The sequence below is a fragment of the Xiphias gladius genome, chromosome 22 (assembly GCF_016859285.1).
Source record: "Xiphias gladius isolate SHS-SW01 ecotype Sanya breed wild chromosome 22, ASM1685928v1, whole genome shotgun sequence".
Taxonomy (NCBI): Eukaryota; Metazoa; Chordata; class Actinopteri; order Istiophoriformes; family Xiphiidae; genus Xiphias; species Xiphias gladius.
Window position 1 is genome coordinate 21,811,142 of NC_053421.1, and position 22,632 is coordinate 21,833,773.

The 22,632-nt window shown below is 40.9% G+C and overlaps 1 protein-coding gene across 5 annotated transcripts in view; it reads right to left on the bottom strand.

Moving 5' to 3' along the window:
- Positions 1 to 605: 605 nt before the first annotated feature.
- Positions 606 to 22,632, bottom strand: part of map7d1a (MAP7 domain containing 1a) — a 39,412-nt gene continuing 17,385 nt past the window's right edge. The window contains exons 3-19 of one of the 5 annotated variants that reach the window (XM_040118604.1): positions 22,471 to 22,539; positions 21,732 to 21,752; positions 18,015 to 18,178; positions 17,716 to 17,827; positions 14,557 to 14,661; positions 13,029 to 13,151; positions 12,787 to 12,932; positions 12,205 to 12,335; positions 10,477 to 10,715; positions 9,092 to 9,374; positions 8,121 to 8,301; positions 7,239 to 7,343; positions 5,536 to 5,586; positions 5,386 to 5,446; positions 4,122 to 4,203; positions 3,495 to 3,730; positions 606 to 1,606 (exon numbers count right to left, since the gene is read on the bottom strand). In XM_040118604.1, the coding sequence (XP_039974538.1) occupies positions 1,596 to 1,606; positions 3,495 to 3,730; positions 4,122 to 4,203; positions 5,386 to 5,446; positions 5,536 to 5,586; positions 7,239 to 7,343; positions 8,121 to 8,301; positions 9,092 to 9,374; positions 10,477 to 10,715; positions 12,205 to 12,335; positions 12,787 to 12,932; positions 13,029 to 13,151; positions 14,557 to 14,661; positions 17,716 to 17,827; positions 18,015 to 18,178; positions 21,732 to 21,752; positions 22,471 to 22,539 (2,120 nt within the window). In that variant the 3' untranslated portion in view covers positions 606 to 1,595. Of the gene's footprint in view, positions 1,607 to 3,494; positions 3,734 to 4,121; positions 4,204 to 5,385; positions 5,447 to 5,535; positions 5,587 to 7,238; positions 7,344 to 8,120; positions 8,302 to 9,091; positions 9,375 to 10,476; positions 10,716 to 12,204; positions 12,336 to 12,786; positions 12,933 to 13,028; positions 13,152 to 14,556; positions 14,662 to 17,715; positions 17,828 to 18,014; positions 18,179 to 21,731; positions 21,753 to 22,470; positions 22,540 to 22,632 lie in introns of all 5 variants that reach the window. The other 4 variants (XM_040118603.1, XM_040118605.1, XM_040118606.1 and 1 more) reach the window with 4 other exon arrangements.

Consider the following 22,632-nt stretch of genomic DNA (forward strand, 5'->3'; position numbering starts at 1 on the left):
ATAAGTCATTTAAAGGTCTTAATGATGATCAGTCTGGCATGTCTTAGCGTTTGGTGGAAGGGGACATAAATCGTGGTTATAGTGCGCTTCAGCTGCCCAGAAGCCCTGGAAACACAGTGTGCCAGGCCTCACACTAGCCATCAGAATATGGTGAAAGGGGGGCAGCAGATAGAGTGGCATGGACTCCCTGTAGGGAGCTTGTGAAAGGAGACCCAAAGTGAAATGGACAGCTGAGCCAACTCGCATGTCTGGAGCATCAGCGATAAGGACTGCCTTGTGGTACCATCTTTAAATCTGTTTTCTTGTGGTTAGTGTGCACTGTCTTTCGTGACTTTCAGTGGGAGTGGGTGTTTCCCCCTCAAAAGTGAAAATAATATAGAGCCTCAGGAGTAAACATGTCAAACTAAAGTACAAAAAATTCTCAGACTATCAAATTAATAACAAAGGATGACTGATTTCTTTGCCTGTTTCAGATTAATGAACCTAAGAATGTTTAACATTGAGATTCAACATTTGAATTCAGAACATCTGTATAATTTTCTCTCTCACAATAATCCTTGAAGGCATCAAATCATATTTATTCAGGATAAACAGATGAGACCACAGATTGGACAGCTTGTCTTTAATAAGACTTAAGATACTCCCACTGACCTTGTAACGCACATCAAAATAAATTTATAGCATTTACACGCATCAGCTTTTCAAATACATATGAGTCCATGGAACTTCAATGCAAATGAGAGAAAACTGAGTCATGCTTGCACATGTGAAAACTGTTACATACTGGAGTAATTCCCTGTTTTTAGGGACTTGACCTTAGATGACTTCTAGTTTCTTAAATGTCAAGGTTGCACACTCATCATTGCATCCAATTTTGCATACAATCAATCATAGCTGAGGTTTAGGTATGAACAGAAGGTATGTTTACACACAGTAGGAAGCCATTGCATGTGATCTTACATTTCAAATCTTTCTCCAGATTTCTCAGTTTAACTTTACACAAAAAAAAAAAAAAAAAAAACAAAAAACTGTTACACGAATCTTTTTACAGACCAGGATGTATAATACCTGGGTTTTACTCAGCATAAAATGACTCCCTTTCATACAACTTTAATCGACAGACCCTCTCCTCCTTTGTCTGACACACAAATTTCATTTACATTATTCACAAAAATGTACCCAGTCTTTTATATTTCTCTTTCAGTTAAATAACTAAAGAACAAAGAAAACAAACACTTCTTTTTCAGCTTATCATAATAATTACTCGGCTGTACTGTACTGTACAAAGGATGATACTGTCAAGTAATAAGGTGCCTAGAAGCGGTGCCACAAAGATCTTAAAAAATGTTAACACTGATGCACTTGTGTTGTATGAAGCAACACCTTTCATCCTGTTATGTCTTTCTCTCTTCTGTCCTGATGGCTGGTCATCATCTACTGTGGCCCACTTTATGCTCAGAGAGAAATGTTTGCTTTTACGAGCTTAGAAGAAGGATGTTGATTGGCACAGGTCACAGGGCTCCCCAATGCAAGCGTTGGCAGGGCTGGGAAAGGTCAGCGGCCTAAGGCGATGAGCACTTCAACACTGGAACACGTCACAGGACTTCTGTGAGGGAAGCAGAGAGCAGAGGGTTAAGGGTCAGAGGGAGGGCAGAAGCCATTAAGGTTTAATCAAAACTTGCTAACAGATAAAAAAAAAAAAGAGTCCAATTCGTAGCCATATAAAAGGTCACTGACCTGAGTAATGACTTGGTCTATAAACTTCTGACCCGGTGACAATACTAAATGCAAAAGGATGCTGAACATTTTGCAGGAGGCATAAGCCCATAAACTTTTACCATCTTGTTTACATGGGGGGGAATGAAAAGGCCCTGAGACTCAAGTGGAACAGCTGACATGTGAAACGAGTTCATAATTGATGTAACGCTGAATTGTTCGACTGACAACATGTATGAACGTTCAAATATACCCTGGAAGTATGCCTCGAAATAAATTGACCTCCTTTGGTGACATTAAATAGTCGAGCATTCATGATCATAGCCCACGTCATAAATGTCTTGCCTGGTCAAAATCGTCTCAGGTATCCATATTTATAAGGGTGAAAGCGAGAAGAGAGAATGATGACTTTTTATATATGAAGAAAGAGAAACCTAAACTTAAAGTACGATTTTAAGGAAGACATTAAGACAGCTAGCAAAAGTAACCGCCCTCTGTTCGCTTGACATGGTATTTATGACTGTTGGCACGTCTTAAGGCTGACAGGTGAAGGTTAAGATCTAGAGGGAAGAGGAGGAGTGTGGTGCTGCTGACGATGCCGCTGGGAGGGGGATGATCCTGGGGTGATATGGCGCTTAATTGCTTCGGAGTCCTGTTTCTAACCTGCTGGCAGCGAAACACTTGTGGATAGGATCTCCTCATTGCTTCAGCCATTCTAGGAATTCCTCACTGGGTGCATGCCCAAGTCAGTGGGGCTGCTGAATGAAAGCTGTCATCAGTATAAAGATACCCTGCTTCTCTTCAGCCTTCCCTACACTATTTCTTCCATTTACCATCTCCATCCCTTTGTGAATGTAAGTGGAGTCCCCGTGCCACACCATCCTCTCCACGTTGGGTGATGACCTGCACGTTAGGTGAAGTGAAAGTTGGGGTTTGTGGTCGCTTCGTGCCAAGGTCAATATCATTAACTACTTACTATTGTACTGCACTTTAGTGGGTAATGTGAACTTGGCCAAGTGTAAAACCAGCTCAGTGCAAATAGGCACACAATCTTCAGCTACTTTTAATTAAGTACAGATGAGAAAAATTCACCAGTAAGTGATAATGTAACAACAATATTGTCTGAAACTTTGTGTCATCTTTGACTGTATTTTTTTTTTATAGGCAAATGAACATGTTTTTGTGAAACATATTGTGGTTTCACTGAGAGTGAAGTGCTGGAACGGATTCTCTCCAGGTGCAGTGATTTCCTGAAGTCTGGCAGTCGAGAAATAGTTCCAGTATGTAACTCCTGAGAAATTGACAGCTTGACATTTTCATATTTCTGTTTTTGTACAGATTTAACAAACAAGCTACAATGTGTTAAAGGGTGAGCTTTTTAAGTGCTGGTGGTCTAAAGTAGCTGATTTCCCTTGCTTCCAGTCTTTGTGTGAAACTTGGCTATTCAGCTGTTGGCCATAGCTTCATATTTAGCAGTACAGACATGAGAGTAGGCTCCTGCCAGCCTCACCTACTCACGTAATTATAAATCGTAACCAGATCTTTCCTGCACAGGGCCCACCAGTTGTGTAACTCCCTTGCTGAACCTCTTAGATTAGCCAAATTGATCTGATTGTTTTTCAGAGCCTTCAAACCTTCCTTTCTTCTACTCCAATTATACTTTCATTGTTAATTTTAGCTTACTTGAGGTCTAAGTCTTTAACAACGTGTTTGTTTTCTTTACAAGTTTTATATCATGGCTTCCCTTGTATGTTGTAAAGCAGCTTGTAACTCTGTACCTGCAACATGCTGAGGCTTCATGGGGCCTGTCTTTTTCATGAATGACTCCTCACTTTCAAACGTGAGTATAGGCTCGGTGGCCATGTTGGTCTCAGACGTATCCCGTGCTCCGTTAGTGGTGTTGCCATGATTGGCGAGATGGATGATATCTTCAAAGTGGGCAGGGTCTCCTTTAGTGGACAGACCATTTTCATGTCTAGTAGGCTGGACTCCGTTGACCACTTGGACTGAGGGGCTGCTAGAAAGATGTGATACAAAGCAGAGCATGGTTATAGTTGTGATGGGTCGGAATGGCTCATCCAACAAAGGCGTCATTCCACTGCCATCCAATTATAGGAGTCTTTTAAAATCTACATCTAGAAGCATGTTCAAATACACAAACTAAACATTTCAAGAAACCAACTCAGTCTCCCAGTATTACAACTGTTTACTGTGGGCCTGAATCCTGTGGCTCCTAGTGTTTTCCATTGAGGTTTACAACAATGCAAACATCCTACAGACTTTATTAGTAGTTGGTTACTGGCTTGGTTTTCTGGCACACAAGTTTTATACTGTTCACGGTGGTCGTGCATTCACATGAGAACACAGAACTTTTGTGTTTATTTAAAAAAGAGCAATAGTTTTACCTTTCTTTGACATTTTTCTGTCCATTTTCTGTCTTGTTATTGGGCACATTGACCTCTGGCTTTGGCTGATAGTCAGCAGATGCTAGAGGAAACAAAGTAAAACAGCCATTTACCCAGTGCTCACCATGCACAACAACATGATCGCACACATTCAAAATCCCACCCTACCCCTTGCATGATCAACCACAGGGTGACAAACATCATTAATGATCATCCTTAAGCTTTGTCAGGCTAACTTTACCTTCAAGAAATGGGATTCCAAATTTTACTGGGGCATCTTTTCTGTGTAGTACAGTTCCACCCTTACTCAGTTCTTCTGATGACATGGCTGTGCTTGAGACAGATCTCCCCACCCCTGACTAAAATGCAGCCACGCCTGCCAGGCCTCTGACCACATCAATGGCTGGCTAATGTCTTCCTGAATTGGCGAAGTTTTGCTACTAACAGTACATCTCCCAGACCACATTGATCCCCTTCATCTTACTCATCTACTGTATGTGGCGTGGTAGCTTAGACAAAGAGGGTTTGCAAGAAAGATACTTCTTAATATAGTTGTGTTGAGAACAGAATTATTCCAAAAGTTATAGGGAGAGTAGGTATGGCCAATGACATCACGTGTATCCTTGTTTTATTATTTGTGTTAAAAGGAAATGTTTTAAAAACTGCTGCAGGCTATTGCCATGAGGGCCACTCTTCCTCTCTACTCCCTCAGTCTCAGGGCCTTGGACAACAAGCAAGCACACATGGGTCCTATTGTGCAGCGACGAAGAACTCGAACTGCAGCTGTACAGGATATGAGGCGGAGATATAATCTCATAACCCTTTAATATAAAATGCCTCTGTGAATCTGACTCACATGGCAAATGAGAGCAAATACCTGTGACTTTGTGTATTCCAACAATATGGGGGAGATAAGAGGCAGAGGAGCGATAGTGCAATTAGGTGTTAGCAGGTATCACTCTAAAAGGTGGGATGAGTAAAATGGGTTCATCTGCAATAATGGATGAACAGAATCAGACACTGTCTAAAATTTACAATGTAGTTCCTGTGGATTTGCAAAGTACTTAGTAGATTCTGGAAACCAGCTAGTTACAAAGCATCCGTTTTAAATCACTTTCCAGCAAAAACATTGGTTTAATTTACCCCCCACTAATTATCCCTAAACGATTACAACAGAATAAAGGCTTGTGGGTGTATTAATTTGCTCCATCACTTGAGGATGATTAGTAAAATGCATACTATACCAGACCAATGATCCGCTTACCTTTGCTGCTCTCTGCCTCTTTGTCATTGATGTGTGCAAGTGGGGAGGACTTTGTCTCTTTCTGTGAAGATAGGAGATCATTTCAGTAATTATAGCTGGAAAGTTAAGTTTCGGCTTCTTCGTTTTATGAAAACTGTATAACAAATTTACCTTGTCGCCTGTGTCTGTCTTGCGTGTCCTCTTCATGATCTCCTCCAGACGCTGAGAGAAGAAATTAATAAAATTAATAAAATAATGTTTGTATAAACTCTTTGTATTTTGTGCTGTGATGGGGGCACCGACATCGTAAGGGATCAGGGCAGATGTGTTTATAATTAACAAATAAAGGTTTCAGTTTTCATATCACAAATCAAATGTGGACGTTATTATTGCAGCATCTACAACAAAATAGCTTTGTCGAAAAAATGGTTAGGTTAATTGGGCTAGACGAGCCCACACATCTTGTTGGACTGCTTTGCTGGAAACTGAAGTTTCCCATTTCACTCATTACTTCTCTTTAACAGTGTAAAAGGTTTTTCTTTCTCTTGTATTTAAGGCCATTATGCTTAAAGTGAATACACGGAGTTAAACTGAGGTTGTCATGTCTTCAGGTGGAGGGCTGTGTCAATAATGATGAAACAGCACTTGTGTATTCAGCTGGAACAGCAGCGTAGGAGGTTTGAACAGCGAACTGGAGGATAGAGAACAAGACTGTGCTGTACTAAAATACGAACCACTCTGCATGGCTAATTTGTATGCACAGAAGTCACAGGTTTGATACAGGATGTGAGCGTTATCTAAGGACACAGGTAGCCTGAGGAAACTAGACAGACAACTAGACCATAACTGCAGCTGCCACTCATAAAAAACGTTTTTGTTCCAACGTTATTCATGGACTGCTTACACACACTCATGGCTTTGGCATTTAGTTCGGCTACAAAACATCTGGACTAAAAATTCTTGTTGTCCAATAAGTTGCTGTGTTGCCTCTCAGGATACTTTTAACCACCTGTGCTTGCTGACTACAAACTTCTCTTTGTTGAGGTAATAAGACTGGGCCAGTCAGTTTTGGTAGAATACAGTAACAGTGTATTGTACAGTGTGACTAAGCAGTGAGTCTTTCACAGAACATGCTGTTCTTGTGGGCTAATTTCAGGACGGAGCCAGGCCTCTTCTCCCTGAGCCAGGCCTGGCACGCATAGATAAGACCTTTTTACACATGGGGAGAAGTTGCGGATAGGGAAATAAAGCAAGCTAGCACACAAAACGTGCATGAGCGTCACACACACATATCAGCACGTGTGTGCAAAGATATGCACAAATCCACACACAGATGACTGGCAGAGAGAGCTATTCATTATTAGCGTTTATATATAGCTGCAGACTCACACACAGTCTTAAGCCCTATTAAATCGTGGCATGCAGACACCCGATCCGGGAAAAGCCAAAAACATAATTCATCTTGGTTTCAGGGACTCGGTTTTCAAGCCTGCTTTTGTCAGGTTAAAAGGCAAACCAGAGTTGACGTTCTACAGAATACCTCCAACTGAGGGAGGAGAGCTTACTGTAAATTGACTAAAGAATTAATTATGCGTAACTCGAGATGTGTGCAGTTCAGAACAGTGCTGGGATCTTAACTGCTTTCAAATAAAACTTTTTTTTCTCTCAAAAAAAAAAAAAAAAAAAAAAATCTAGATTAGGATTTTTGGAAAACCTCTGCAGTAAAAGTATCTTATTTCTAGTGTAGAACTGAGAAGGAAATTTCTACTTTTTTTTTTTTTACTTAAAAAAAAAGGTACATTTGTATTTTGATATGGGTAACTTTAAAGCCTGGCTGAAAGAACAACAATGGAAGGACAGATGTATTGCCCTACCCTTTTTCTCTCCAGCCTCTCCTGCTCCTCCTTCTGGAAGTGTTTCTCCCTCTCCAGACGCTGCTTCTCTGCCTCCTCCCGGGCCTTGGCCTCAGCCTCTTCTTTCTGAAACACAAAACAGGCGAAAATCCAACCACAGTTTTAATGCTGGTAGAAGGGGAAAAACGAAAAACAAAACTTAAGCCAAAATAGCATGCCGTTTACGTGACAAGGGTGTGGTTGCTCCCTGCATTTGTTGTTTACAATGACAAAGGGAATATTTTCCTGTATCTTTGAGCCAAAAAGATCTATTTTCAACATTTACAGCCTTGTGAGGACCATTCAAAGTGAAATTCAATGCTTAACCACAAATGTCACTTCTGTGAAAGACCACAAGGGGGTGGCAACACATAAGGACTGGATAAAAGACTATTTACAGAGATAGGACGGTGCCAGGGCTGATCAGGATAAACAGTTGACACTGTCCTCGCCTTCTCCTTGGCAACAGCCACAAACACAGGAAAAGGCAGTTGCACTCATGCAGGTTATTTGAAAAAGTGAAATGTAAAAATGGCATATTCATTATAGTTACCAGCTCTTTTTTGTTCACGTTAAAAAAATTAAATACTGGACCGTGTTTTAGGATTTTTATCAAATGAGGTCAGTGTGAGGTGAACAGCTGAGCTGAGACAGTAAACAGGTGACACTGAAAAACACCACAAACAGGTTGTTTACTGAAGACGGGGGTTTGTGGTGTGATGCGAAAAGTGCCTGGGAATGATGTAAAGATGCAGTGCCTTTGCACGTGTGTGTCATCACCTTTATTCAAAAGGCAGTAATAACTGTCACACTGGTGCTTGATAGTCTTTGTCACTGCAATGGGCTTCAACCACATTAGCATACTTGTTTCTGCAGGCGTAGGTTCTCCTCCTGCTCGGCTTTGGCTCTCTCCTGGGCCTCCTTCTCCTCCTGCAGCCTCTGGGCTTCGTCTCTCCTCTGCTGCTCCTCCGCCATGGCACGGGCCTCCTCCTCCCTGCGTCGCCTCTCCTCTGCCTCCCTTGCTATTCGCTCCTCTCTCAGGATTCTAGAAACATCAGGCATGAGGCTGAGTATAAGCATCCTCCAAAAAAATCATGTGCCAAACACTCTGAATATGGTAAACAATTTAAAATGCAAATGATTCCAGTGACAGGAAGCATTTCCTCTCTGCTGAGTTGACATAGAAGCACAAGCAACAGGAAACCAAACTATTTAAGGAAATGGAAATAATTTGAAGTACGAGTGCCAACAAGAGATCATACCCAAGCTGTAAATAGTGACTGGCTGTGGTTAGAATCATCCAACAGGTTATCAAATTTCTCAATGCTTACACACGTCATGGCCATTGCTGAGTGAAGTCTCATTCAGACATGCATGTGCTGTGACAATCCATGGAGCCTTTCTGATTAGTTTTTCTAATGTCTATTAAAAAAAAAACAGGAAATATCTAAATGCCTTCAGTTAAGTTTGTTGTGCAGCGGAAAAAAAAAAATTGCACCAGTGCATGCACCACCAACCGTCTCACAGTGGCATTACATATATAAATAATCCCTTAAGAAAAAACTGCATTCAATAATTCGGTATCAGTTCAAGTGTCAAATACTGTCTTTGTCTGAGGGGAACACTGCAAATGTGCAGTTCACATAGTCCCCAGTACGACCTTCAGCGTGATCAACTTTGTGATGGCTGACAGAAGAAAGAAAGTATAGGAACACAGCTTGGGAACCGCTTTCTCTCGCAAAGTCAAAACACTTGACAGATCTTTGACTTTGCGAGGTCAACGCTAGCCTGTTCTGACCTGCTCTGTGTTTTGAAGCATATTATAACCCTCTGACCTCTCCTTCTCCTCCTGTTTGCGGCGTTCCTGCTCCTCCCTCTCCCTCTGCTCTCGGGCCTGCCGGCGTCTCTCTGCCAGTATGCGAGCTGCCTCCTCTGGGTCGTTGGTGCCTGCCATGGGCTTGGCTGACGGAGAGGGTGTGGGTGACGCTGCGGGGCCAGAAGGAGCTGAGTGGATCGGCTCAGGTGAGGAGGAAGTGGCTGTGGTTGTAACTGGTGTGCTTGATGCATGGGGTGAGGCAGCAGTTGAGGATACTACAATGGCAGGAACCACAGGGGAACCTAAGACATGAAAAAGTATTGCAAAAGGAGAGACAACATACATTAGCCAACCTTCACTGTTACTATTTATGTTTCTCTATAAGTAAGGACTTTTGAAGTGATGCTCTCGCAAAGGGTTGCCTACCCGTCACTAGTAATAACACATTAAAACACAGTCTTTTCCCTTCACATGCACTGTGAAACATTCTGTCCCTTGCAGCTGGAAATTGTAAACAGCCATAGCCTCAGCCTAAGAACTTGGTAATTACATAATTAAGGCTGATTAGTGCAGCCTCTTAGTGCTGTGTGCGAGCAGACGCAGGCCACGGAGCTGTGTGTGGCTCACTCAATACACTCCCTAAGTTTTTATGCCTAATTAAGCCTGATGGTAATCTTTACCTACTGCTGCTTGAAAGATTTACAGATTTTCCAGAGGCTCATTTACATTTTCCATTGGATCCATTCTGCTGGCTAGTGACAGGAAAAGACCGAGCCAGACAGCGGAGAACCCTCTGGGTATGCAACAAAATGATAAAAATACCGCATGACGCAGCCGTGGAGGGAAGCTATCCAAAATCCAGATATCCTATATCCTATGATAGTGCAAATAGGACAGTTGGCCAAAGTGGTAACCAAATGCAGACCGTCCGTTATTGAGTAGTATACTGCTATAGAAAACTTGACAAAATAATCTTAACTCAGGGTCCACCCACTAGCTTTTCTGGGCCGTTAACTGCTTCTCATGGTCTCCATCAGTGGATGGATAATTATGGCTCAGTTGTTATCATGAAACCTAAACATCAGGTCTTCAGTCAACTAATAACAGGTGGTCGACCAATGTTCAGATGATGTGAACTGAGTTAACTCTGAGATGTGGTCTGGAGAAAGGTAGTAAGTGGACCTGGAGTTATCAGCATTCCTACTCCCAAGGTCAAAAATGATCCTTACGCTCACTTTAAGATTTAAGTAGAAGTATTCCCTGTTGTACAGCAAGTTTGTCCTCCTGGAGAAAAAGAATTAATTTAACCTAATCTTACCTGTGTCACTTTACTATAACTATGAACAGAAAGACTTGACTGATGGTTGAGCATTGACCACTTTCATCATATTCTTCTGTACTCACTCTTTCTCTCCTCAGGGGTGGCGGGCCTGCGAGGCTCCTTCACTCTCTCAAGGGAGACAGGGGAGGAGGTTCGGTGGTCCACCCTGGCAGGGGTCCTGGCTCTTTTTGGCCGGCCCTTAGGAGTCGACGGGCTTCCACGTGATGATGGAGGCTTGGGGGAGGCAGCAGGGCTGGGGGAGGCGGTTCTGCCCTTGGGTGTGGCTGGGGATGACGGCCGTTGTCTTGATAAAGGACTGGGACTGGTAGAAAAGAAAAACAGGGGGGAAATGTAAGAGTGGTGGGTAATTATGTCAATAATGACTGCTAATTTACACCAAGTTGGACACATTACTCTTTTAGACCTGGGCTGAAATGTTTTCTTTAAAATGTTACATGTCCTGAAGAAACCTGACTTCAGCAAACAGGTTCACATCAGACAAAGCACTGAAATATTGCATCATCCTCAAAGTGCATTATTGGTCAGCATCCCAGCAACACACAGGATATGCAACACTTGGAGGCGAAACATCCATTATGCTGAAGAGGAACTTTTTTTCCTCTAGGCCTCTGGTGCTGACAGCTCTGCCAAGCTCTTTGGTGCCCATTTTTGTTGAGTCAAAAGAACTCTATTTTTCTCTTTCCCGTTTCATCCCTTCTGTCTTGGATGTCATTTATCTCTGTGGCCTGGGGATAAGAGAATGGAATGACCTCTCATCCTGGGATCTTTCACTCAATGCCCAGGCACAAACAGTGCATGAAATATGTAGTCTGTGCAATGCAGACGCAAACAATGGTCACCCTGGCTGACCAGCAGCAAGCTGTGGGTCAAGGGGAGTATGGGGTTAATCTTGTTTGCAATACCATTTTAGTGACCATGTCTGTATAAATATTAAATTAAAGATTATCATGTCAGATAATTCAAGTGGTTTTTAGGGTACAAAGAGTACTGTTATATTTTTTGAAGTGGACCTGATATGGTTAAGTGGCTTTTCAGTTGGAGATTTCACAGGGTTTCCACACTTGCGTTACATGTATTTATTGTGTTAAGATGTTAATGTTCAACCGAGGCCCCTGTGATTTAAGGCTGCAACTGTCTATTTTCATTATTGATTAATCTCCCAATTGTTTTCACGATTGCACATTATGCACTTTATATAATATGTAAAAAATAAATAAACAAATAAATGAAGAAATGCCAGTTGAAATCCGAAGTCACGTCTTCAGGTGTCTCGTTGTTTACAACCAACAGACCAAAACTGAAAGATTTTTAATCTACATTTTTATACAAGAGAAAGAGGCAGAAAATCCTTACATTTGAGAAGCTGAAACCAGAGAAAGTTGGAAATTTACTTGAAATATTGTTGAAATAATTAATAAATTATCAAGAAAGTGCTGATTAATTTTCTAGTTATGGCTAAATGATTGACCGACTGTTTCGGCTCTAATGTGATTTCATTTACAGTAGTGCTGAAGGGATTAGCTGATTTATTTATTAGTTGACTGAAATAAAATTGATAAATGATAACTGAAATGTGAGGAGCCTGCTTTTCCGTTTAAATCATTGTAAAATAATACTTTTTGTTGGTGGTAAATATAAAAAGTAAGGAGCGAAAATAGCAGAGTTTTCCTAGTTTTTCAATTACAAATAAGATCAAAATAAATCATCAGATTTGAAAGCAAACTGAATCAAATACATTTGTAAGTTAAATGAAATAGTAAGAAAAATGTATAATTAACTGTATGTTTTACCTTGGATCAGGTCTGTGTCTCATACTGGGTAGAGACTGTCTCTTCTTGAGCCCTTTCTCCTTAGTGAGGGCACTTTTCTCCTTCTCATTCTCCCGTTCTTTGTCTCTCTTTTCTTTCTTGTTTTTATCCATCTGTATGACATAAGGATAAAAAATGGGTAAATAAAAATTCAATCATTACCTATAAATTTGAAGCATTGAATAATAATAAAAACAGAAAATAAGACAAGATACTCTATAGAGTGTTATACACGAAGTACAGGAAAAGAATGGCAAACAGGAAGTCTGGTCAAGGATCATGTTTCACAACAAGAATCCACCAATCTCTCTAAATATTCAGTCAGGGTCAGGTGAATGGTAAAACAACTTGGAGAAACAGAATCCCCTGTTAATAAATTTCAGGGCTTTTTAGCTATGCTCTTATTCTGGAAGAGGGCTTACTTATTATGAATCTCTCGATACAGTCAGGTTCCCTTTCTAGTCCTGCTGTAACTTTCTTAAGACTGCAGCTACACTTAGCAGTGAGTGGAGAATATGCTAGATACATTTAACAACAGGGCAAGAGCTAATTAGGCAGACATACGGGTGTGGAGCTCCGTCTGTGTTGGCGCTGGGTGATGTCTGGTGTGCTAGACGTCACCCTCCAGCGGTCGGAGCAGCGGTGGTGGGGCTGGTGGGCGCACAGGGTGAGGGGACTGGCCGAGGCCGAACGGGGGCAGAGAGGAGAGTCTGATGGGGAAGATGAAATAAAATTAAACCATATTTTAATCTATTACTGTGAGACACATATTAAAATAATGCTAGCCCTCTATTTTTTCAACTTACGACCATCTTTGCCATTGTTGAGGACACTAGCAGCACTGCGGCTTCTGGCAAGGAAAGACAGCGTCGGAGTCATCAGCCGGTCAACTATACTGCTCTCCCATGGACTCAGTGCAAGGTTACGGGCTGCAGGTAGGAAAAAACATTAATAAATGTGTCTTTTTCAATTAACTTGAAAGATGTGTCTTAATTGGATGTTCTCAGTTGAACCGGAGCTCTGTTGTTAGTATATCAGCCCCAAACCGTGGTCAAACCTTAAGTATTAGAGGAAATCTCTCCCTCATTACCATAATAGAGCACTAAAAGTAAAATCTAAATTTTTTTTTTTACCAGAACGAAATGAATAGAGACAGTTTCTCAGGTCATTGTGCACATGTAGCATGTGTCTACAAGCCGTAAAGACCTGATCAAATACACAAACCTCAGTGCCACCCAAAGAGATTATGAGAAGAAGGGAGGTGGAAAATGAGCCCAATAAATGTGTCCACTATAAGCTCGGGCTGTACGGGTACCACCCAGGTGAGAGATCGTTATTTGAAATGCTTGTCTAGACAGTGAGTCAGTTATTTATAACCATAGCCATGAGCGCAGAAGCAGAGAAGACGACGAGTGCAGATACATCAGTATTTATCTGAGAGAGAAACTTCTTCTTCTTCTTCTTTGGCTATAAGGTGTAACACGAGACAGATGTTACACTGAATCTTCACATGGTTGTGCAGCGGAGACAGAGTGTGTCTAAGTGTGTGAGGGGGAGGGGCAAGAAAAGAGTGACAAGAGGGATAAAGTAGTACCCATCTATTTTTTCCAGCAGCACGGAGGAACAGTACCTGCTCCGGGGAGTTTTCAGAATACATTATCTCCTGAAAAATGCTGACTCACTGAGTCACTCACTAACTTTAGTTTTTTTTTAAAGTCAAAAGTTTCTCATCATTTGCAGGAGTACACCGTGACCTGGTTAACTCTAGACCTAGAAGAAGAAAAAAAAGAGCTGCCTTTATCCTAAGAATAAATAAAGGTTGATTCAAAGACACAAACTTGATTTAAGGAAATATTTGTCATATGTCACACCCACCTCCATATTAGTCAATCAATAAAACATTTAAGACATAGAAAAAGACATCCCTTATCCTGCATGTTGTGATGAAAATGAGCACAAAAGGATCCACTTGACTGTGCAAACACACCAGGAATGAAATGGTAATTACCACAGTGAACAAACCGAAGGACAGCAAAAGACAGTAGAACAAAATATGAACACTGTACATAACCCATATTAAAATATGAGCATGCAGAGCATGTCAAACAAAGTGCCGACCCAAATGCTGGAGAGTAAAAACAAAAAAGAACTCAGAGGTGTTCTGGAAAATGGAAATGGGGCAACTGTCGACCAATCAATCACAGGAGAGGGGCTAAAATCAGAAAGGGGAAGATGTAACTGAAAAAATAGAGGACAATGACGGACGGGTTCGGAGATGTTGGCAGTGATGGACAAATGTAACGAGGGGGGGGGGCATTCCAGTTGTTGCCTTACTTCTGCTTGGGGAGTTCCAGAGCGTGGCAGAGGACTTGGAGAGTCGCTTGTTTATAACAGAGTCCACGTGTTTGGGCAGGTTGACCGTTGACACAGAGCATCTGCCTAAGAAGCCAAAAAGAGCGCCACACAGATGTTCACACAGGTCACATGGTTGAGAGGGGGAGGTGGAACTTTTTGGCGTCATGCAGTACGCTCAAATCGATGCCTTTACAACCATACACCCACTCACTGTAAAGGCATCTACACTAGCGTATCTGTCATGTGCGCACCCCCATAGTCCTGTGTGCTGACCAAGTGTGTAATACATTCGCTGCTTCACAGTACATACACGCCCACAGTACACCATCTGTTCACTTCAACTAGCCTTTAGGTGTATAGGCAGACATCTATGGCCCAGAACATGTGTTTCACACGTGAGATTTCTTTTTTTTAATTTATTTTTTTAAATAGCTCTTGAAGGATCAGTGCACCCAAATTACAAAAACTGTCTCTCTCTCTCTCTCTTTCTCTCTTTCTTCTCTTGTGGTATTTAGCATTACAGATAATTCTGCTTTTGTATATCCTGGTTTTCACATACATAATAAATAATAAACTTATAAAAACGGATGTTACAAAGTCATTCGCAAAACAGTAAAAACATGGTATATGTCTGAGATTTCTGCCATGATATCAATACAATGACAGTTAAAGAAATTTTGTTTTTGGCGCTTAAAACATCCAAAAAAGACCTTTTAAAATATTCATCACTAACATCTCTTTCCAGAAACTTTGTCCCTAGTATTCTGGATAATCCACACAGCACACTGTAAATGGTTTTCCTTCAGCACTATTTCTTTGGTAGAGAAGTAGTTCCTGAGAAAACTGTTGGCAGTGAGGTCTGTAGATTATTCGGAGTATCCAGAACATCGTATCCGGGAAAATAAGTTGCTAATGAATATTTTACATGTCATCTTTCACTGCAGTGAGCACACTAAACTAAATTCCATTCAACTCCACAGACATAAGTGAGAAAATAAGGTTGCTTTTTTTTGTGATATGGGTGAAATGATCCTTTAAGGTTCATGCCTACCTCACAACAATTCCAAAACGGAAGTTATGTATACGGAGGAAGAACGTTCACAAACCAGCCTTTCAAGCCACCACACAAGCCCAGCGAAACACAACTCAAAATAACCATTAGAACCAAACAAGTGATGGAAAGCAACTGCTGGGAAGCACACTAGTTCCAAGGCCCGAACTGGCACTTCAAAAAAAAGAGCAAAATCTTAAATCCGTGTGACCATCAATGTGCAATACTTGCATCAATTCCCAATTCTATATCCCTTTAATGCACTGCAATCAGATGAACGCTCTCTTTCCCCAAATGTCATCAGACATGATTCAGAGAACAGTTAAGTAATAAAGCTATTAAAGCACGCAGAGCATGGATGTCTTCATTTAAATACACAAGGCTAGTAGACATGAGAAAGCATGCTCTTTTGATAGAGGCCAAGATGGGTACTTTGTAGCATATCCTACATTATATCTTGAACTCTCAGCCTTTCCCCCGCAGCCTGTGTACGCTTGTTTGCTTTCATCATCTGAAAGACGGCAAGCTGGTGAGGGAGGAAGGAAGGGAGAGATTGATTTGGGTGTCAATAATTCCCCGGGCATATGGCAGAGGCGATTACGTGACATAAAATAGACCTAGGGACTCTTCAGATTATGAGCTTGAAGTCGGGGGGATGGAACAAAGGGACAGAAGCATCTATCAAGCTGCACTGTTAACACATCATTTCTACAGTATTACCTACTCTCTGCATTGCAGACCCTGATCACATCAGCTGTTGGACTGTGAGGACAGTTATCAATTAAAATCAAGCATTAATAGACAGCATATTAAATTTTGCCGCTAGTCAATTGAACCCTGCAACTGTTGCGATAACGCAGATGAATACATTTACACACTGTGCGATCAGTACATTCCGGTCATGATAAGGGGCTGATGAGCCTGAAGTAATGTTTAAGAGGCAAACAGTCTGCAAGGACGGGGATACAGTAGCTAACACATCAGAAGAAATGGTGTGTTAAGGAGGCAGATTGTGGTTGATTCAGCACCTGATTAAAATATTACAAAACAAAACCTCCAGTGTTGTCCACATCTGTTTGGGCAGCATTCCTAGATGTCCTCCTGGCAACATTATACGCCGATCCCAAGATTGAGCATAAAATACTGTACATCTAATTAAACTATTTATTTCGCTGTTGGGATTAAGAAGCAGACGAGAAATTTAATTTTAGTATAATTCACGTGGATGAGGTGATAGTGCAGTAATTTCAGGCTGCACTGCTTCTGATCTACCTAAATGTTTCAGCGGTAAAAAAAGATCAGAAAATTAAGTGACAACAATTTAGGGAACTGATTTATGATTTAACTTTTTAAGACATTTATCAAACAAACAAGCTTCTCAAATGTGAGGATTCTCTACTTTTCTCAGTTTTATATGACGGTAGATTTAAGATTTTTGGTTTGGGTTTTGGTAGGACAAGCAATGTGAAGACTTCACATTAGGATTTTGGAAATTTGAGGAATTTTCTAACTTTTTCCAAATCTTTTCTGACATTTTACAGACTAAATGATTAATTGAAAAAATTAGAGATTGATGAATAATGAAAATCTTTATCAGAAATTCATCCTTCACAAAGTTGTGAAAACACAGCTGACGGACAAGCCTAATCTCCCTTCAAAGGATAAAAGAAACCTCCCCAAAGACATTAGACAGCTGCAGCAGGTCAATCACTGAAAGAGAAATTGTTGATGTCAGGTCTGCTTCTGATATAACTGGTGTTTCTATGAAAATAATGCTGGATCTTCGGTGACGACAGTGAGCTGCATGACAGCAGACTGATGCTAAAATAATTTTCTTCTAATGGACTTATTGGGTTGATGGCACTGAAACTTGAATCACTAATGACCTCAATAGACAGAATCTACAGCCGATTAAAGACCATACATTGTAGTAATACTATATTACAGCAAGGTAATTTGCATAAATTCCCAATTCTATATCCCTAAGCCATATGAAGCAGGGATTCTTTAGTGATCATAAGAAATGAGTCCCTCTCATCGGGTGTGATTTTATGTGGATGTGTATCCAGGTTGGACAGTATACTCACTCTCTTTCTGGCTGGAGTTCTGGCTTAGCGCGCCAGCCCATGACCATCTTTGCCGGCGGATTTCTGCCCACGTCTTCTTGGTTGACCTGTGGATGGCTGCCTCATAGCGTTCCTGAAAAGGAGACAAGAACACATATCTTTTGAACTGTCAGATGTATGAAGAGCAACAAGTACCAAAGGCAACGTGCAGTGTGACACATCCCACCTCGTTTCCCGTACCACCTGCTAGTACTACCTGCTTGATACTACCTATGGGATAGATTAATTTCAATATAGCCCATGGTCTCATTCAAACATACTTTGTTCTTCTCCAGTTTCTGCTTCTGTCTCTCCTCCAGTGCGGCACGCCGTTTTTCCGCCTTGATCCTCTGCTCCTCGAGCTTCCTGCGGCGCTCCTCCAGCTGCTGCTCCCTCAGCTGCCGTGCCTTCTCCTCCTTCTCCAGCCACTGGGTCTTTTTTGCAGCTAAGATGGGAGAGAACCCATGGTTAGGAGAGTATGATTTTAATCAAATAAGCAGAGGACAAAGGTTTGTCTTGAAAGAGTAGTGCAATATCTGTTGAGAGCCATTGCTCTACCACTTTTGACACAAAAACAATGTTTGATAGGTTTTCAAGAAAAATTCAGTTTGAGGCTTGAAGAAAAGATACAGCTTTAAAGCTGTGTTTCAAAACAAAAAATATTTTGCCCTTCACCTCAATCCCCTTTTGTGTTCGGAAAAGTAGTGCATTATGTGAAGTTAGGCAGATACATTACTTCTGAAGTGACACTTTTATACCACACAAATCGCATCAAGCCTGAACGTCAGCTTCAATAAACCACACACTTTGATATGGAAATTTTTTCCTTGTCCCTGAGCCATTCAAAGAGGGCATAAAGAAGCATTTTGCAGCTGCCTTACTGTGTGTACACAACTCGCTATATTTCTTTAAACTACAAAGTAAAACCTCCATGAAGAATCAGTCTCTGCAAGGAGGCGAGGCTTAGTTCTCTAAAGCACTTGATACAACAAAAGCAACTGGTTGTGGGATTCGGATTATGGTGACGGATCACTGCAGAGATGCTGGAGGCTAGTGGGGTTAAAATTTATTGGGAGAGACACAGTTTGGCTTTTATCTGAGAATGAAACAAAAAGCTGAGTTATAACATGGCCCTGCTTGCCAGCACCCTGCGGCAAGCAAAAAAAAAAAAAAAAAAAAATCTGCTGCAGTGCGTATCTCAGCTCATCGCAGATTACTGGCCTCAATCGAAGCCACATCTTTACCATCCAGTGATACAAAGCTTTATGGGATGTTACTGTATGTGAAGCACAGTCGAAACAGCTTCATAATTCACTCGTGTATTTTAATGAGAACAGAGGGAAGGGAAAACTGCCCTCAACCACCCACAAGTGCAATGTTTAAGGCCTGATAAAAATAGATTATAGTTTTCCACATCTATAACATTTCCCCCCTCTTCACAAGGGGAAAACTTAAATCACACATTTATTGTAACAAGACTGCACCCACTCTTTCCAAGCAAATCAAGCGTGTGACAGTTTGACACTTGCTTATTGAATGTTTGAATTGGACTCATTCAACGACAGTGTTTTGCACAGTTGCTGGTTGCAGGAAGGAAAATGAGCTGGAAATTGGCTGGGGTCTTCAATGGTTACACTATGCTAAGAAGAGTTAGTCTGACTGCTTTCAGCTCCTTATTTAGACAATTTTCAGTTTTCTTGGAGTGCCATTAATTAACAATCATTTATAAATCTATTTCAGCGTTTGAAATCATAAACAGATGTTTAATTCTGAATATCTTAAGCTGAAGTTGCTTTAAAATGCATTCCTCAACTCCCTCCTGACCGTGATCAGTGCTGACAAGTACCATCGGGACCTACTATAGTAAGATCATTAAATAATCATAAACAGAGGGCTGCCGTAACCCTGGTGCATGAAGTATTCATACCAGCCCACCAAAGACAGACAAGGCAGTAGAGTAGCTTCTGTGTTGTCGCAGGCAGTTCTCTGATGCAACTCTCTCAAAGCCTCACTTTAAAATAACAAGGAGCCAATAAGATGCAAGCGAGAATATGTAGGAGTTTTCAAATCGTGCCTCCTGCTAAACTAGAAATACTACAGGCGATGGTCGATAAGCTAAGTCTTCCTGACCAAGATTTCTTTTAAGCTGGTATTGTAAACACAAGCTTTGGCAGGATCTAATCTTTTATCCAAGTCTGAATGAGAGTAGTAGATCAGACCCGTACCATCTGGCAGGCCCCAGTGATCACCCAATTAGACTGATCCACACCATGAAGTGTGTCAAACTCATTTTATTGCTGTCGAACACACAGTTGGATTAGACCACATGGCATTACTAAAAGTTTGATAACAACTAGTTTAAAATAAACCAGCATCCTGTAATGATATACCTTAAGATTATGAATTAATTCTGTATTTTATTGAAAAATGTCCAAATATGAGCAATATAAACATTGGTGTTTGCCAAATTGTTAACCTCTAATGGAACTGAGACCAAAATACCATAATTAGAGTCTGTTTCACCAATTTTTCTTTAACTCCAAAGTAATAAAAAACTAAGTTTATATGATTTTTTTTGTAAGTTTTGAACAAATATTTCTGTCCAAGGCTACTATGTAGATAAAACCCTGTGAGACAACCACAGCAAAAAAAGTGTATACAGTATCTGTGCAAGTTGCGAAAAACATCATCATTCAGCTCTGTATCTAAACAGGTGAACACTAATTTACATATTTTGCTATTTAAATAAATTTTGAACTGTGTGATTTCTTTTTGGCAATTTAATATTGTCTAGATGTAAATTCACAGCCAAGATAATTCTGGCTGCAAGCGTCTCTAAAACCTCCAATTTCTCCGGCAAGATGGTAATCATAGTGGTTTTGTGGTATGTGGTTCAAACATGTTATCTTTAAAATACAAAATCACATTTCTGTGGCATTTGCAGATGGAGGAACAAAGTTCAAACTCAGGGCACGCTACATCCTTATTTCATATGCACAGCTGTCATCCATTGAATCCTATTGCTCAACAACCAATAATAACATTTATGTACACATTAACGATTGGTTACATGATCAGTTTGTGGCTACGTGGATTTTTGTGGAGGACATATAGATTATTTTCAGAGACAGAAAAGTTTACAATTAGTTGAAATTTCTATGATAAAAGGAAAAATAAAGCAACCACGATTCTAAAACGAGAAACACCATGAGGATTAAATGAATGAAACACTAGGGCTGGGCAACATGACCAAAACTCTCTTATACGTAGTTTTTACTTAATGATAAAACTGACACAGTTTAAAATTTTGAATTTTTGCTTCCAGTCAGATCTCCCCGATAAAAACAAGTCCGCTATATAAATGGTAAATGGACTGCACTTATACAGCACTTTCTTTGTCTATCGACCAGTCAAAGCGCATGAGACAATGTATGTCTCGTTCACCCATTCACACACACACATTCACACACTGATGGTGCGGCATCAGCAGCCGTTAACGGGTTCAGTGTCTTGCTCTCCGACACTTAGATGTACTCTCGGAAGCAGCCGGGGACCAAACCAGGAACCTTCCAATGACTAGGCAACCGCTTCCCCTCCTGAGCCACAATGCCCCTATCTCAGCTTCTTGAGCAAATTCAAAATATGAGCTTCAACTACTGAAACATTAGCGCTCATTATTTTTGCAAGTTGCTTTGCTTTAACAGAGGATGTAGTATGAATTAGAGATAAGGTCAAAGCAGGTGACTAGGTCTTCTCTTTATTTAGAGGATGCTTTTTCCACGCCTTATTTGGAAGAACTTACCGAGTTATGCAACATTGGGTCTACTACTCCTAATTTCAGTATTGATATGCTTTTCGGTGTATTGCCCAGCTCTAGTTAAAACTACTAAACTTAATTAAATTGAGACATTCACATGAAACAGAATGATCAAAAACTGGCTCCACCACCACCACCACCATCACCACCACCACCACAAACACATAGGTGAGTGGCTTACCTTGAAACTTGCTGAGCTCTTCTGCAGGAAGAAGGGGTGAGAGAGAAGACAGAGGCAACTGTCAATCATGCAAAGCAGTGCACGACCAGCATGTAGCTGGGTGATAATGTTACAGCCATGAGTTAAACAAAAAACTCGGGCAAAGAGATGTAATATCAACTGCCGCAAAAACTTCAATGTGTCATTTGACGTGAAACACACTGAAGAAATTTTGCACCAATTGATCAAACGGCATCAGTTTAAGTGGAGATAAATTGCAGAAGAAGATGCTTTGCTTTAATGACTCAGTGCTGTTGCATGGAACAAATTTGAAATAAAGTAAAGTCATAAAAGATATTCTTCACACTGCAAAAAGCTTACAAGTTTTTGTCATTGTGAGGAAAATCTTAAATTGTAGTACCATACATTTCAGTGCAGAGGTGAGAAAAGGCAATGATAAGTCAAACAATAAGCAAATGTTTTAACACCGTTCATGAGTATTTCAGCATGCATGCAGAAAATGAATGGTCACTTGTCTTTGGTAAAATGGTGGCTTGGCTTTTGCGGATTTCAGTGCAGAAGCTCAAACTACTCTTTTATCCTCTCCAAGTTTCTAGGCTACATGTGCATCCCATCTGCAGCCTACAGCCAACCCAGTAGCCACACAACCACCAGCACAATACAACCTTTCACCCCAACACTAGGGGGCACTCCCTTCCTGTGCAAAGCGCACGTTCTCCCGCCCCTTGTTTCCACTTACCCAGATATTTGGCCTTTTCCTCTCTCCGCTCCTTGGCAAGCTTCTGCCTCTGCTCTGACTTCATGATGTCTGAGATGAGAATGGAAGGGCAAGAAAGGAGAAAAATAGGGACAGGATGTGTAAACGAAAGGTCTCATTTTGCAAACTAATATCAAGTCCAAT